A 16,299-nucleotide genomic window follows, 5' to 3' on the forward strand; every position below is an offset into this window, starting at 1 on the left:
AATTCATGGAACTGTCCATATCTAACCATTCATTCGATATTGTAATTCGCATCTAGAGAAACTAGATCTATAACGTAATAACGTTACAAGAGATTTTTCTTTTGATATATTACGCATCGACAGATTAAGAAATATAATTATTTATTAATAATAAAAATTCTTATCTTGACTCGAGGTTATTAATTTTCTTTTAAAAAGATTAAAAGATTAGAGGATAGTAATTTATAAACACGTATGTATGCGCGAATAGGTTTAATAAGAGAGATAAAAGGAAAAAACATCGGTATCGTGGCTATATCGTGCTATCTTTCTCTTAAAACGAAGCAAGCTGACCAGCCTAGGGCTAAATCGTTTCGTCGAATCGTTTCGGTTGCTCTTACGAAACGCTTCACGCATGGGACAAAAATAAACGTGTATTCGAAAGGAGCGCGTCGTTGGCGCGTCGGTGGCGTCATCGCGATTCGCATGCGCGAAATTATCGAGCGGCTCTGACGAGCGAGAGTCGAGTCGTCGGTTTCGTTGTCTGTCCGTGGCAAGCGTAAACTGAACGGTGCGTGGCGTGACCGTGTGAGTAACGGCCGAGCAGTAGCACGAGCACGGGCACGACGCGACGCAACGCGAATCCAATCTCGAGTCTCGGCTGAAGAAGAAGAGAAAAAAACTAGCCAGTATGGCCACCTCGAGGAGAAGATCGCGCATCTAACAACGGGAGGCGAGATGCCGATCTCAGCCGGTTCGCGGCTGACCTCTGTCGTTCCGTTCGGTTCCTACGTGACCACGTCTCTCGGCTGGCCGTGATTCGAAGGAAACGCGCGCCTCGCCTCGCCTCGCCTCATCTCGCCTTACCTCGTCTTGCCTCGCCTCGCCCGCTGTTGTCTCTCTCTTGAAGTGATCGTGGCGACAGAACGCCAGCAGGAATCGCGGCGTGAAAGCACGAGGAGGGCTGGGCATGGCCACTCTGGCTGGCAGCTCGTCGTCGGGCCTGGCCAGGCCACCGACCATGCTGGAGCAGCTTCTCGAGGAGATCAATTTTCAGAGGACCAAGGAGCTCCGACAGATGCTCAAGGATGGTTCGTATGATTCTGACATGTATTCCGATTGATTTTGAAGTTTCTGAGTTTCGCAGTCGATGTTTTTAAAAACGGTCGTTTTACGCGGGGTCTCGAGTCGTGGAGTCGTTTTGAGAGAAGAGAGGAGGGAGTGCACGCGACGAGGGTGTGTTCCTCTCCACGGAGAGGGACCACGGTGCCTTTTGTTCCGTTGACGAGGGTGATTTCACGATCGATCATCCTGTACGAGGGGAAAACGAGTAAAACGAGTCTAGCTATGGTGCTCTCGCTCCTATTTGCTTTCGTTTGGGGAACATTTATTTTCGGTAAACTGTTCTTTCGCGTACGCGTCGTATTCGTCCATGCGTCGTTTCACTCTCTTCACTGTTTAATATTGTACAACGAGTGAAAGGCGAAAAAGAATCGATTTCAATAAATTTGCACTCTTAATTATATAGTATAGGTTTAGATGGAAAACATAGGAAGGAAAAACGCTTCGAAACAAGCACGATATGCGATGTTAATGCATGCGTGTCTAATGTAATGTTGTTACGTACGTTGTTTTTTTTTCTCCACTTTCTATTTCGAATATCCTCGAAATCGTTGTTGTTATTAATCGATTATCTCTCGATTCTGTATGTATCTTTTTGTAAGATACAACAATGTTTACGCGAATAACGAATAATCATTAAATACCGGTTCGTCGTTCCATAAATGTAATACGACGCGATGCGGTGTCAACAAACAATTACACACACGCTGCGCGTATGTGTATGACTCAACTGCCATTTCCTCTTGTGAAATCATCATTTCCATTCTTCAAACGATGAATTTTCAAACGAAAGATTTTTTTTTCTCCAACGATGAAAAATTAATATAAAAATTAATACAACCGTTCCACGCATCGACAAGAAGATTAATAAATAAACTATTTATACAGGATCGCAAGCTATTTTCGCTTTAGACAGCCGGGAGGTCAAGTTTCATCCAAGTTTTTAATAAAGTCGTGCAACCCTTTAATAAAGCGGATGAGGGAATCGTTGAGATGTCGAGGTTGACAATAGAGGCTGCAATTAAATACTCGTGGCACATTCTTATCGATTATCGATTGCGGCTCGAAGATTCGGTCGTGGCTAGTTCCTGTTCCCTTGGAAATTATTTCGTCTCGCTGCTCCTTCACGGATAATCGTCGAGTTGACCGCGTTATTGCCGTTAATTGAAAATATCAATCTTTATTTATTTATTTATTTATTTTTTCCATCCATTTGACCTTTCGCATCTTTTCCTCTTATAATTCTTTTCCTCTTCGTACTCTAATCGAACCACCATACACGTTTGCTTTTTTCTTTTTTTTTTTTTTTATTAATTTCTCGTCCATGTTCCATCCCGCAGACTCCGGCTTCGTGATACTTCAAGGTACAACCTACTGGACGGACCTGTTTGTCAGGCACTTCCTCTTCCAGGCAGAGCACACGATCGACGGCGACGATTTGCTGTTCTTCGTGCGAAAGAAACACGTGAAGACGTCGTCGAGATACTTGCCAAAATTCGAGACGGAGGTGGACGTGTTCCGGAAGGACAGCAAGAAGCTACCTATCGGCGATCCCGACATCGATTGGGAGGAAACCGTGTACCTGAATCTGGTCGTGCATCAATTCGATTACACGCTGACCTTAGCTATCTGCACAAGGACGAGCCCCAAGGAATTGCAAGTGAGCCGATTCTTCCAAAAATTTTCTTTTTTCTCTTCTTTCCCCCAACATCTTTTACGTTCTCTCTTCAATTATAAATAAAAACCGTTTCAGGTATTACGCAGGCACTCGCAAAAAGTGTACGCGAGCCCCAGCCGAAGACGAATGGACGCGAAGGGTGATCTCGAGGAGATGACTTATCCGCATATATGCTTCATGGTGGACAATTTCGACGAAGTTTTCTGTGATATTCTAGTCAGGGACGGGGAGATGGTGTGCGTGGAATTGGTGGCGTCCGACAGGGAGGGCGCGATTCAAGGCGTCATATTTCTCGGCTCTATCAGATACGATGCCCTGAAGAAAGTATACGACGCCAGGGTACGTTTTATATTTTTATCAACGAATTATACTCATTTACATGCATATATGCGGCTATTTTAAACGAACCACGTCCCATCGTTTTCACTTCCAGTCCAGCTTGAGCACGAAAATGGCGCAGCGAATGACCTTTGGCCTGTTTTCCGGCGCGGCCTCCCAGCGCATAGAATTCGTTCGAATGAAGGGACCTCGTGGTACGATACGTGGAAATGTCTCTTCTGCCACGAACAGATTTCCATTTCTCTCTTTCTCTTTTTAACTACTACTCTTTGCTTCTGCTCGACCATGAAAGAGCGCTACACTTTTTTCCCCTACCTTTCAGGGAAGGGACACGCGGAGATGGCTGTGACAAAGCCGAAGGGCTCGGGAGCGGAAACACCGACCTCGGAGCCCGGCTACTGCGCCACGGATTCCCTGTGGGACGCCGACTGGGACGACGCCGAGGAACTGTTTTTGTATCGACATCAACGAAGGCTATCCGACCCGAGCGCGAATCTGAACAATTTCGTCCGTGGCGGGTGGAGGACGAAACCGGACACGGCCGCGACCAAGGCAAGGTCGGAGAACGAAGGTCTGGACTCGATGGCGAACGGGTTGAACGAAATCGAAGCAGGAGACGTTCGTGACGGTAACTAGAAAATCTCTGAAATACCCACCGATTGGAAATCCGTCGGAGTTGGACGAAGCCCGGGACGGAAGGACGAATTTACTCTTTCTCACTTACCTTCATCCCGTTCTCTCTCTCTCTCTTTCTCTTGTGCCTGCGTCCCTCGACTGTGCATGCTGTTGTGTTACGTATCTGTGTATTCTGCACATTTCTCTTATCTCGAGGATAGATTGGTCGATGATGATCCACCCAGGAGTCCATCTCCACGACTTAAATTTTATTCGCAAGTATTTTCAATATTCTCGTTGGGATTATAATTTTGCTACTTTGCTCGCGTTTATTGGCCCGTTTATTTTTCGCAAAATTTCAGTTTGGAACGACGAGGATGGAAGCGCGGTAGTTGCATGCTTCCAACGATATATATACATTTGTATATGTATGTTTTTCTTTGCCATTTTTTTACTCTCGCGCGAGTAGTCGCAAAGATGGTATCATCTTTGCGGCTAGTTTTTATTACTCGTCGAGATACGGCTAAGCTCGAGCTCGGTTCGGAAGAATCCAGCGCTTGACCCGTGCTCTTGTATTTCCTTCAGACCATCCATCAGCGCCACGAGACGCGGTGTTTCGATACGTTTGCAGATTGCTAACTTTTCGTCTCGAAAAAACGCAGAGAAACGAGAACAGAGATAAAAAAAAAAAAAAGAAAAAAACATACGAGACACGTCTGTAGAGGAGAAACGGCTGTAGACCACCATCACCACCACCGCCACCACCACCACCACGCGCGAATCTCGTACGGAATGAAAGATCGGAACCGAAAAGAAAAGAAAAAAAAAAAAAGATACGAACGGAAAAAGAAATCGAAATCGACGAAAGAAAAAAAAAAAAAAAAAAAAAAGAAATACCTTGTCTCTAATCTGTGTCACGTGCCATTCCGGCTCTTTCCTTTGTAGCCGACCTACAGGATAGCAGCTGGGGCGGCCGGGGCTCACCAGGAAATCACAGGAGTCCGCACGTCAGGCGACGAAGATCCCCTCACGTAGTTCCCGGCAGGCAACAACGGCCGAAACACAAGCAACGTAACTCGTGGGAACGTAGCGAAAACGAGAACGCAACGCCGAATCACAAGGAGGCCTATCACGACAACACACACGGTGAGCGTGCTCCTGCGTGTTTCCAGCGATCCTTCTTCGTCTCTCCCGCTATAAAGAAACGGGAAAAAAAAAAAAAAAAAAAAGAAAAGAAAAAGAGAAAACCAAAACTTTGCAACTCCTCGACAAATGTAAATGAAATGAAATGCGTGCGTGCACGGCGCAGCGTAAGCGACAGAGACGAAATTATCGCAGAAAAACTCGACACGAGCGCGCCCACGGTGATACACTCGACGATACGAATTGTCCGGTTGGTGGCAGGCCTCCAGAATCACCAGCACAACCATATCGAGGTCGGTAGCGAGATACTCGTGCCAGCGGCCCCTTGCCTCACGGACGACAACGTGAGACAGAAGCTGGACGCGGGCGCGATACTGGTGCACGGGAAGGAGGAACTGCCGTTGGGGGGATACGAGGAGGAGGCGGACAATAACAGGAAACGAAGGCCGTACAGCACCGGACAGATCAATCACGAGCGGATCAACAACCTGGAGAACGACGAGGAGCATCGACGGCTGAGCGACGACGAATTGGTGAGGGTCCGTCGAACGGACGGGCGCAGGCGTCTACGCTCGGCCGGCTCCGACCAGGAGGAATACTACACGGGGCGGAACAAGAACAAAAACGACGACCAGTTGAGAGATAAAAACGCGAACGCCCGTATTACGCGCGGCAACCTGGCCACGCACAGGCAGAGCGCCACCCTGCCCAGAAGGAGGCGAAGACGAGCGTTGTCCGGCAGCTTCGCGGGCAACCCACTCCCGCCCCATCGCGTCACGCCAGACGGAACAGCTATCTACTATTGGTGCGAGCTCCCGCGCCGCCCCGGCTCACAGGGTAAATTCTTCTTCCCCCTGCTCAAAAAAAAAAAAAAAAAAAACACCTCTACACCATATATATATTTTTATATATATATATATATAGACAATCGATCACGCGCCCACGCGTTGATACACGGTTGATCCGTGAACGACCGTTCATCTTTCGCGGATTTTCCAGCTTAAGCTTACGCTTTCTCGAGTAACAGAGATGGGCAAAACGGTTTTTTAACGGTTTCCACGCATCGCGGAATTCAATGTAAAAAAGCGTGGGAACGTATTTGGCCATATTTGGAAGCTATATCCGCGATGCGTTGAGAGTAAAGTTATTCGAAAGCGGCAAATGATTATTACGAAAATAAATGTAAAATATTCGAGAGTTTTTTTTTTTTTTTTTTAAGATAAAAATCGGTGAGAATAAGTTTATTCGAAATTTTAATTTTGATTAATTTTTAGTGCTCGACTCTGCCTCGTGAAAAGTAAAACAGAGTTTTGTCCCCGGTAAGTGGATTCTGTTGCGTGACCAGAGAGTTTTGTTTCGAAGCATGGAGCAAGAGTTTGTTTTGTTTACACTCTAGGATTACCCTTTTTGGTTTTGCGAGAAATTTAAATTGAAATTTTTATATGCACAGGATAACTAACGGTCGTTCATCGAGCAGCTCGTGTGCAACACCCAAAACGTTGCAGTCATGTTGTCCATTGTATTCAATCCAATTCTTGTACATTCATACATTACCTGCCTTAGGAAGGTACGACCATGCTCAGCCAATGACTGTGTTTATGAGGATGGTGAAATTACAATGGCAACGGGGGGAGTGCGAGACACTTCTAATCGGACAAATTGTAACCGTGCACAGCGTTGGTGGTGGTTTCTGATCGACAAATTTTCTAATCGACGCGTTTCCAAACGTTCGTGATTTCCAAAAAAAAAAAAAAAAAAAAAAAATAACGGCAATTTCGTTTCGTAACCGCGAGTGTTTCACCACCGGTATAAACATGGTCATCCACGATTAGGGACAAGCATTCACTGACACCGATAAGAAACGAAATAGAAACGAAGTAGAATTCGATCTGTGTGGTAGCGACAACGATTGATTCATCTTCTCTTTCTGCATCACAACGTTCGATTATTTGGAGAAAGGAACGAAGGAGGCGAGGCAGGAAAAAAAAAGAGATGGGAAAAAAAGATCAAACGTTGTGTACGTAGAAAGAAGAAGAAGAAGAAGAAAAACTAGTGCATCCCTGTTCGTGTTTATTCTATTTTCTGCGCACCTGTAGCTGATGTGCATCATTGTAAAAAAAAAAAAAAAAAAACACCTCAACATATTTTTTTCGTGTTACTACACCTTACTGATCCTCGTTTACCAACAGTTACTCTACTTATAATACTGCCATTCCGCGTCACAAATTTGAACAAATCTTTGATTCGGCAAACCTGGTTCGATTCTATCGCTTCCAAAGTGACCCGTCCTCTGCAACTGCTTCCATCTGACTGATCGACACGAATCATTCCAGGATCTTAACGAATCGGCGAGACAGATTCGTTGGCAATAATCGGTTGGTTCTATGTGTGCCGGCAGAGTTGGACGACGGCGCTTACAACCCTCTGTGGACGATGCGAGGATTCACGCAGACGTTCCACTTCTGGAAAGAGACCAGACGAGCCCAATCCGTTCCTCTCAATGCGTTTCTCACGTACATCACTCTGCCTTGGTGGAGCATTGCCAAAGGTGAGACAATCGAAACACTTCGTCACGGATAAATTCGTTATGATTAATTTTCACGCTTTCTTTCAGATATTCTCGATCATCGAGAAGGACCTATCTTAACGTTCTAGCCAACACGAGGATGTCCCATTTTTATTTCTATCGGATCTCTCTTTTCGTTCCCCACTTTGTACGCACTTGGATAGAACGCGCGTGGCCCAACAAAATCGAAGTGTATAGAATAAGAAATAAACGAGATACTATTTATAATTCCGTGCCATTCGATTTATTTTTCTCGCGACGATCTACGAACGAATCGAGGAAACGACGAATTATCTATTAAGAATAGAAGAAATCACGATTACGATATGGTGATTAATGGACACGTTTAATAAAAAAAAAAAAAAATTTCTCCTCGACTACCAACGATTTATGCAAAAGTGTTTCTTCCACCTTCGTTCGTATACCAGATGGTTCAACTGACGTTGTTCGCGAACACGTTCAAGTAGTCACCAAAATTAGTCCACGTGTGGTCCCAGTAATCTGGATTTGCTCTCTTATCCCACGGCAGGTTACCAGGTAATACCGCGGAGGCGTTTAACACGCGTAGCCTCTCTTTCAGATCGGACACAACGGACGGATACCTTGAAATAACGAATGAATAATATTTCTCTTCTTTCTTCTCATCTATCCTCCCTCTAAAGCTTCCTATTTCTACCTACTTCTCTATAAGATTATTGTCCTCGCAGGGATCCTGGCGGACGTTGAACAAACAAGGCGCCTCCAACGGTTTGCACAACGGCAGATTATCATTTCTCGGGGGACACTTGATCATGGCGTCCTCTCGAAGCTTGCGAATATTATCCGCGGACAAAGACAAGCCCACGCTGGCCACTGCTCGGCCGGCTGCGCTCCCAATCACGCCTCCAACGTCGTACACCCACTCTCTCCCGGATGGACCGTACCAACCGTCCCATTGACCGTTATAAGTGGACCCTTGGGAAAAGAATTTCGAGCGAATTTCAATCCGGATCGAATTTTCCAATCGCGCGGATCCTCGCTCTACGATCACGCAAGATACGATCACTTTTTTTACCCTGAATGAATTTCCAATCGCCGTACGTGATCCCGGCCACCCCGTATATGTCGTCGATATTGTGGAGGACCATTTTCCTCGGTGATTCCGTGTCCTCGCTCAACGCGTGCCAAATATCCATACCGTCGATGGTCAAATTCGACGGATCACCACCGGCGGCTGTTAGAAGGGTCGGTAACCAGTCGCTGATGTGAATCAATTGCCTGCCGACTCTTCCAGGCTTTATTAGTTTCGGCGACCACAGAAGGCCGACTCCTCTCACGCCACCTAATCCACGGACAAATTGGATAACCTTTTTTTTCTCTCCTCCCCTCTCCTCTTTTCTTTTCTCGTCCATTCATCCTTCTTTACATTCGAGTTACATTCAATTAAGTATTTTGTTTTTTTTTTTTTTTTTTGCTTTTTTTTTAGAAATACCTTCCCAGAGAGTATTTTTCGTGCCCCTCAGGGGCCAATTCGAGGCAGCGTTTAGGTTAAAACCGGCCGGCGCGCCCCCATTATCCGTGGAGAACACGATCACGCTGTTCTCCAGCATCTTTCTCCTCCGCAAAGCTTCCACCACGAGGCCAACCGACTCGTCTAACTTGCTCAGTATGCCTGAAAAAAAAAAGGCACGAAATTACCTTATTACTTTTTCTCAACTAACTGGGATGGAAGAAGTATTCGTTAAGCGTTTCTTACGTACACGAGGAAGCTTAATCTCATTACACGGTTTATGTTTGATCGAAGGGATCAGAAGAGAATGGAAAAATCGATTCAGATCGACCGATTCTTACAAAATAATTTAAATTCGTAAACAGAGAATTTTCGAGAAATAAGGGTACTCTAATTACCAGCAAAGCGTCTACGGTTGTAATTGAAGATGTTGGTGAACTTGGCGACGTCCTGGTCGTGTGCAGGCAGGGGATTGTAAGGATTTCCGGAGTGGACTGCGGCGTGGGCCAAGTAGAGGAACATGGGGCGACTGGTGTTGTGATTGTCGATCAGTTTCACAGCCTCCTTCGTGAACACGTCCGTGGAATATTGGCCGTGGAGGTCCCAGGCTGGCTCCAATCCTCTCCTCATGTCCAATCCCCAATACGGCTACGTTTAAACGGAATTGAACATTGGCTCGCGAATAGCGATCACGAATTCGAATCTCTTACTTCTTCCACGGCACTGTGATCGAAATAATCGTGGTGGCCGCTCCAGAAACCTATGTGCGAGTCGAACCCCCTGTACATGGGCGTGTATTCCTTCGTGTAGAATCCCAAGTGCCATTTCCCTACTATGTGCGTGCTGTAACCGAGATCTCGAAAATATTCTGGCAACAGTTTCTCGTGGAGAGGCAATCCTCTCGGCTCGGCGCACTTCAGAACCTGATTCAGCAACGCGTCTTTAATCATTCTCATTTCGTTTAATTATTATCCATCGTGTAGAGATTTAATCTTTGTAATACACAATTTTGTAATACAATTCATGTTCTACTTTTGCAAACGAGAAACACAGTAGAAAGCAAAGATCAGATCGTAGAAAGCAAATGCAATATAATTGAAACGTACAGGTGTTTCTTCATTCATGTTCACTTTTTTCAAATCAAATTCACTCACTTTCTCTTCAGAGAGTAAAATTGATCGTGTAATCATTCTTTACTATTTTTTTTTCCAACGAATGAACTCGATTGAAGAAATTTCTTTGAAAATTAAATTTTGCGCAAAAAAGATATCTTGATCCTTGAACCCTTGATAGTTGATCCATCAACTCGTATTGAATAAATATTTTTACACATGGAATAAAATTTTCGCATGGAGTGGATTTGATTTGAAAAATCTATATAATATAAAGCAGCAAAAACAATAACATCGATCAATTTCTATAATCTTTGATCCGCAAAGATGCGTGGAAAAATTGGCGCAAACTCGGTGACACCGTGTTATGATTCCCCCACTCCCTATAAAACAGAAACAAGCATTGTTCGAGAGCAACGAACCACGAATTAATATTTGCGCTTGTTGAGGCCGCCTTAAACCGACGTCATTTTATTTACAAGTCGATTGCTTAAATACTTAATGACGGTGTACCCCGTGCTGCATTCCGGTATGAATAGGATGCTTGCCGGTCATCAAAGCGCTCCTGGACGGGGTACAGATCGGGCTGACGTAGTATCGGTCCAGCAACAGGCCCGAGTACGCCAGAGCATCGATGTTCGGCGTCGGAATTTGACCCGATCCGTGAAACCCGACGTCGTTCCATCCCTGTTCCAACGGATTGCATTACGCTCGTTAATCGAGATACCATATTTATCGCGAAAAAAAAAATTGCATCTGCTGTTCTTTGCACGTTTCAGCAAGTTAATAGAACGAAGCATCGAAGATACGGAAAACAATCGTAAATGAAATTTAAAAGAAAATGACATATTAACGACGACATTTAGTGATGAAAAGAATTCTTTTTAACCTTCGAGTTTCCCGATAGAATTCATGACGCAATGTGCGCGACAATTGTCGTAGCAAAATAAGATATCTATGCTACTGTGTTCGCATTGGTGTCGAGTAAAAAAATTGCAAAACGTGATTCAATCGATTTTTTCCCTTTTTTCCTGGATCTTCGACCAGAAGAACACCAGAATGTCGATAATAATTTTAAAACTTGATCAAGCAACGCAACACCAAGAAGAAGAAGAATCTCACCAAATCGTCGGCAAGGATAAACACAATATGCGGCCGCGCAGCCACATGACCGACCACGAACACTGTCAGACAGAGGCATAACGTTATTCCTCGAATCCGTATCATCTTGAAAATCACGTCCATTCGATTGACACTCGTCTTTCGTGGGATTGCAAACCGGTTTACTCCTTATTTACGTAACGATTTATCGATATTTTCCGTTCGTCGCGAACTCAAACGAATTTCCGATAAAATATACGCACGAACGATACGAGTTTACGAGATATCTGGTTCGAGTACATCCGGAAAGAGCGAAAAATACGGACGATAAAGTAAGTGTATAGATACGTGCACGATAACGACAAGGAAATATTTTTTCGACGAAACGGAGAGGCGAGCACTCGGGGCGACGACCGGTGCTAAACTGTTCACAGCTCGCATCCTCTTGCACGATAGCGAGGCCCGCCTCCCACTTCGAACACTTCTTCGTTCAAGGTTGGACGAGGATTTCGAGGATTGCTTGGGTCGTTGACACGATGGGATCGAAGATGATGCGTGGAGAACGGAAACGTTTGTAGCATCGAAAGAACGTTGCTTGGATCGTGGCCATTTATTAACACGAAATGCGAAAAGTAAAGGAAGGAAATGATCTAATTATCTGTAGAGAACAAGAAATGTTAAAAGTGGAAATAGTCGAAAATTGAACCATTGTGGAATATCAACAGATGAGTAAAGGTGATAAAGTAAAATGAAAATGATGAAAGGAAAATTCAGAGTCAAGGGTGGTTGTTATGTGATCGATGAAAGTGGAACGAGATGTTAACAGAAAATGGCCGAAAATCGAGGGTGACTATTATTACTCGATCGTGAAAATGGAGGCAGGGCGATTAAGATTGTTATCGAGCATCGGCCGCGGGTGATGTAATTGCTACGAAAATGGAATTGCGTCGAACGAAGAAGGGAAGAGCGAAATCGAGTTGGGGAATCAGTCGAAGTTCGTCTTTGGATCGTGACGGACCCTTGTTATGAATAAAAACAATCGCTCTCTATAAGAATCTGTCCAATGGAAATTAAATAAAGCTATTGAATGATTAAAGCGTAAAGCTTCATCGACTAGAATTGAGTCTGATTATTGTCACTTGACCTGCAACCCGCAACCGCGATGTCACTCGCTTCCGCCATAATTTCGCGATAATTCTAAAAAAAATAAAATAGAAACGGATTGTCACGGAGATTGAGTGTACGTGTTAGTCGTTTCTCGCGATAACGATGTCTATCGGGCCACCTTGGAACACTTTCTTATCAATTTCTACGCTGATTGCTAATGCCACTGTGGAAAACAGACTCACTTACGACGAGTTGGTGGACAAAACGGTACTTAAACTCCTGATTCCTAATTGCGAGAATAATTTCCCAATCGAATGAAACCTAATAATCCCATCTTCTTCCAACAAACAACACAATTTTAAAATTCGTGAAATATATATGTATCCAATTTCTTAGATGAGCATCGTTCGAACCTGTACGATGGTCCATTCATACGACGCTCTTCTGTTAGCCGGAGAATACGAGGATTTCTTTCAACGATCGTTACTCGACGATATACCAGTTGCCTTGATCTCAGAAGCAAAGTCGACAGCGTTCGAGCTGTTCACTCTGAGCAAATACTCGTTCAACATCTACACGCAGTTCTCGTTCCTGTATCTAGTTTGGAAATTGAACCAGTTCGTCATCGTTGCGTCCTCGCAACCGTTGCTTCGACTCCTTTTGCAAAAGACGAAGGACTCTGGCTGGGCCAATTTCACCGGTTTCCACATTCTCATAGATAGAAGAACCGTGGAACACGGTTGCGTGAACGCTTACAACTTTCTTTGGGCCGCCTGGGAATACGACAGACTTTCCACGATATTTCTTTGCATCGATCCTGTCGAAGGACTTGTCCTTTACACCTATAATCCTTATTCGAGCGTGGCACCTAGAGCTTGGAAGGACGTTGGACATTTTAAGGGACGCGGTGGACATCCTTGGATACTGTTGAAGCAAAGATACAGAGATGGCAAGTTTCTTCGCAAACTTTTTCCTTTTTTTTTTTTCTTTTTCGATTATCTTATAAAATCGGTAAAATTGATGTTCCGATGATCTTGATGTATGCTATCAAACATCCTCTTCTTGATGATTTTTAAGAAATTTTATTAATTTACAATGCCTAATTCATTTTTTAATTAAGTCGAGAATGGAATAATTTCACCTACCTTAGATCTCCTGCGTTGAAACAATAACTTTCGATACTTAAAATAACTGCTATATCTTGCAAATTTCTTTTGTTAATAACTCGTTAATAAAAAACGAGCGACTAAAGTCTAAAGTCTCTTAAGAATCAGGAGAGTGATCTTCGTAATATATTTCGAAGCTGTCCTACTTAAACGTACTTACTAAAAAAAATCTAATTAATTAATTCAACGATATAAAAGATTCGAGGCTATGCGAGAACTTAATATTCGACAAGACGAAGGATTTAAACGGCTACGAGATCAGATTGAACGCTATATCCTTCGAGCCTCATCTTCAAATAGATCGAAGCAAGCCAGGTTTGCAAAAGTTCACCGGCGACAATAGCGAGATCGTGAAACTGGTGTTGGTGAAGTTAAACGCGAGTCTGAACGTGCGAGTGTACACTGGCAGTGTGTACGATCTCGGTGGAGTTGGCAAGCATGGGAGCATGGTGGGAATGATGGCCGACGTGGCTAACGGCGAGGTGGATATGGGAATGAACGCGAGAAGCCTGCACAACATGTGGAAGGTCGAGTACGTGTCTCATCGAGTTTAAACACGAAACGAACGTGGGGGCAATGGAAACAATGGAATATTATTTTTATCGTAGGCACACGTATCCTCACGGAGACGATGGTCTCTGCGTGATCACTCAGAGGACAGGAGAAATAGCAGAGTTCGTCAAACTGTGGTCCTTCACGGCGCCGATCGTACACATAGGCAACTTTGCCATGCTCACGGTCGCTCTTGTGATTCTCGCGAAATATCAGGGATTTTGTCCAGCGTTTATGAATATCATACGCATGATGACCTTCGTTTCTATACGTAAACTGCCGAGAACCAGTTCCTGCAGAATTTTCTTCTGTAGCGTGTTCGTTTTGTATTTGATAGTGAACGCGTTGGTGCAGAGTCATTGGGCTTCGTTGCTCACCATCCCCGTTCCTCTGCCGAATATTAGAACCGCGCAGGATCTCAAGGTACTTTAAATTCTTTCTTACTATCATTTCTTAATAATGTGATGAAAAATTAAATTTGGAATTTTGATTCGTTTTTCTAATAAAATTGTTCGGTAAACGAACGATTATATGTTAGAGTCACTTTTTCGCGTGATTTAAATACATGCGTGATAAGTAAAATCGAACTTTGAAAAGTAACCGAGATATTTCAGACGTTATGTGAAACATTTGGTATATTCCTGAATTCTTTAGAATTAAAAAAAAAAAAAATGTTGAAAAATACTCATTGCCGCAAAAAAGTGCTAGCACTCATAAAAGTATGCAAAAAATATTATTAGAATTAAGAAATATAGAATCGAAATTTTTAATAGCAAAAATTTTTGTCGATGTATCAGGAGAATATAATAGGATAGAAAGTGATATGCAAAATTTTGCCAGGAGTTCTAAATCCAAAAATTTTTGATCGAAATTTCGATTTTGTATTGTAGAAGAATATAATTGGACAAAAATGATATATAAAATTTTCTGGAATTTGGTGTATTTTTTTAATATATATATATATATATATATATATATATATATATAGAAACGTAAAAGTATAGCTTATAAATTATATATTATATAATACATATGAAATACATAAGAATACAAAATTATATACAATTATATACAAAAAAATTAATATATTGGTATATCAAACAAAGAAGAAATTTAAGTTAAAACAGATAAATTCCAAAGCCGATTTCTATATGCATAAATTTACGGCAAATATAAATAAAGAGAATAAATAATAGGACGAGGATAGAGATAGCATAAAAATATGAAAATCAACGCCATCTTCAGAGTGCCGCAAATGAAACACGTAAAAAAAAGGAAAGTAAATAATAAAAGAAGGATAGAAATAAAGATAAGAAATGACAATTAACGCCATCTCAAAAGAATAAAGTAAAATAAAAAATCTCTTGAGTTATTCCTCGTGCTCGAGAGATGGTGCTGTCGGTCAATTCTTATTTTATCTCTATCTTTCTCCTACTATTTTCTATCCTTATTTATTTAGTTTCATTTGCGGCACTCTGGAGATGGCGCTCATTTTCATATTTTTATCCTATCTCTATCCTCCTCTCACTATTTACTATCTTTGTCTATACTTTGTAAAATTTACGCAATTTCGATATTTGATTAACTTTATTCTCTTCTTCTTTGTCTAACCTATTGATTAAAAATCTTTTTATCGATTTATTCGATTTATTAAAAAATTACACTCTCTAGTATATATACACATATTTTATTCCTTACCTATTCATTTATAAAAATAACTGAATTTCGTGATTGACAGAATTCTGGCTATCAGATCTATGGTTCCATGTTTCACGAGCTAGAGCTTCAAGATCCTATACTACGATCACGTTTTCACGAGGACACCTATTATGCCTGCAAGCAGCATGTGCTTGGATCGCGATACGCTGCTTGTTTGGGCGACTGTGAACATCAATACGTGAGAATTCAGAACGATTATCTGTATCGATCCAAAAAGATACAACAAAATCTGCAAATCTACGTAGCTAGAGAGAATTGGCCACTGCTTCCTTCCGTAACAGAGAAGATTCATAGAACAGTGGAGAGTGGGATAAGCTCAATGTGGAAAAAATTTAACAAAAGAAATATAGTTCGGGCGTGGAAGAAAAGACAAATGAACTATAAGAGAGGCTTTAGAACGTTGAAGATCAGACACATAGCGTTTACTTTCTACGCACTCGCGATTGGAAATTTTTTTGCAATTGTGATTTTTATTTCAGAGATTATCGTCGGAAGGAAACGTGTTCGAGATCGTCGAGATCGAGTTGAAAGATTTGACTAAATTATAGAAAATGTAAATTTGAAAATATCGATTGTAATAATTTTACGATAATTTTACGAGTGTATCGATT

The 16,299-nt window shown here is 42.6% G+C and overlaps 3 protein-coding genes and 1 long non-coding RNA gene across 7 annotated transcripts; 3 read left to right on the forward strand and 1 right to left on the reverse strand.

The window, feature by feature from the left end:
- The first annotated feature begins 353 nt into the window (after positions 1–353).
- On the forward strand, positions 354–7,670 carry LOC100868140 (uncharacterized protein KIAA0930 homolog). Of its 4 annotated transcripts, XM_086906785.1 has the most exons (9): positions 505–1,070; positions 2,442–2,761; positions 2,855–3,118; positions 3,213–3,312; positions 3,441–3,746; positions 4,679–4,879; positions 5,138–5,713; positions 7,275–7,424; positions 7,491–7,670. In XM_086906785.1, the coding sequence occupies exons 1-9, from the start codon at positions 950–952 to the stop codon at positions 7,529–7,531; spliced, it is 2,079 nt and encodes a 692-aa protein (XP_086762911.1). In that variant the 5' UTR covers positions 505–949; the 3' UTR covers positions 7,532–7,670. The 4 variants fall into 4 exon arrangements, 3 of the variants coding, with proteins under 3 accessions (XP_012346472.2, XP_086762911.1, XP_086762910.1); XR_015291710.1 differs by having other exon boundaries at positions 512–1,070; positions 4,679–5,713; positions 7,210–7,424; XM_086906784.1 differs by having other exon boundaries at positions 512–1,070; positions 4,679–5,713.
- LOC147657844 (uncharacterized) lies at positions 3,867–4,437 on the forward strand. Its single transcript, XR_015291711.1, has 2 exons — positions 3,867–4,008; positions 4,319–4,437. It is a non-coding gene; the product is annotated as an uncharacterized LOC147657844 (long non-coding RNA).
- LOC100869797 (arylsulfatase B) lies at positions 7,664–12,169 on the reverse strand. Its single transcript, XM_003696959.4, has 8 exons — positions 11,166–12,169; positions 10,557–10,730; positions 9,642–9,854; positions 9,330–9,579; positions 8,914–9,093; positions 8,497–8,763; positions 8,123–8,396; positions 7,664–8,044 (listed from the first exon to the last, which is right to left on the reverse strand). Exons 1-8 carry the CDS (start codon positions 11,286–11,288, stop codon positions 7,876–7,878), a joined length of 1,650 nt encoding a protein of 549 aa, XP_003697007.3. The 5' UTR covers positions 11,289–12,169; the 3' UTR covers positions 7,664–7,875.
- LOC100869682 (uncharacterized) lies at positions 12,132–16,280 on the forward strand. The gene is made up of 5 exons (XM_031918629.2): positions 12,132–12,518; positions 12,648–13,200; positions 13,616–13,949; positions 14,026–14,392; positions 15,708–16,280. The coding sequence occupies exons 1-5, from the start codon at positions 12,414–12,416 to the stop codon at positions 16,227–16,229; spliced, it is 1,881 nt and encodes a 626-aa protein (XP_031774489.2). The 5' UTR covers positions 12,132–12,413; the 3' UTR covers positions 16,230–16,280.
- The last annotated feature ends 19 nt before the right edge of the window (positions 16,281–16,299 follow it).

Source organism: Apis florea, unplaced genomic scaffold (genome assembly GCF_048593485.1).
Source record: "Apis florea isolate Af1SG1 unplaced genomic scaffold, ASM4859348v1 contig_2495_pilon, whole genome shotgun sequence".
Lineage (NCBI taxonomy): Eukaryota > Metazoa > Arthropoda > Insecta > Hymenoptera > Apidae > Apis > Apis florea.

Bases quoted from the DNA above. Each gene is read 5' to 3' on its own strand.
- LOC100868140 (XM_086906784.1), top strand. From the start codon at position 950: ATGGCCACTCTGGCTGGCAGCTCGTCGTCGGGCCTGGCCAGGCCACCG. The intron at 3,119-3,212 runs GTACGTTTTATA...TTTCACTTCCAG, and splicing joins AGAAAGTATACGACGCCAGG to TCCAGCTTGAGCACGAAAAT. The intron at 3,747-4,678 runs GTAACTAGAAAA...TTTCCTTTGTAG, and splicing joins AGCAGGAGACGTTCGTGACG to CCGACCTACAGGATAGCAGC.
- LOC100869682 (XM_031918629.2), top strand. From the start codon at position 12,414: ATGTCTATCGGGCCACCTTGGAACACTTTCTTATCAATTTCTACGCTG. The intron at 13,950-14,025 runs GTACGTGTCTCA...TTTTTATCGTAG, and splicing joins CACAACATGTGGAAGGTCGA to GCACACGTATCCTCACGGAG. The intron at 14,393-15,707 runs GTACTTTAAATT...CGTGATTGACAG, and splicing joins GAACCGCGCAGGATCTCAAG to AATTCTGGCTATCAGATCTA.
- LOC100869797 (XM_003696959.4), bottom strand. From the start codon at position 11,288: ATGGACGTGATTTTCAAGATGATACGGATTCGAGGAATAACGTTATGC. The intron at 9,855-10,556 runs GTACACCGTCAT...TTGCTGAATCAG, and splicing joins ATACCGGAATGCAGCACGGG to GTTCTGAAGTGCGCCGAGCC. The intron at 8,397-8,496 runs GTAAAAAAAGTG...TCTTTTCCCAAG, and splicing joins CGATTGGAAATTCATTCAGG to GGTCCACTTATAACGGTCAA.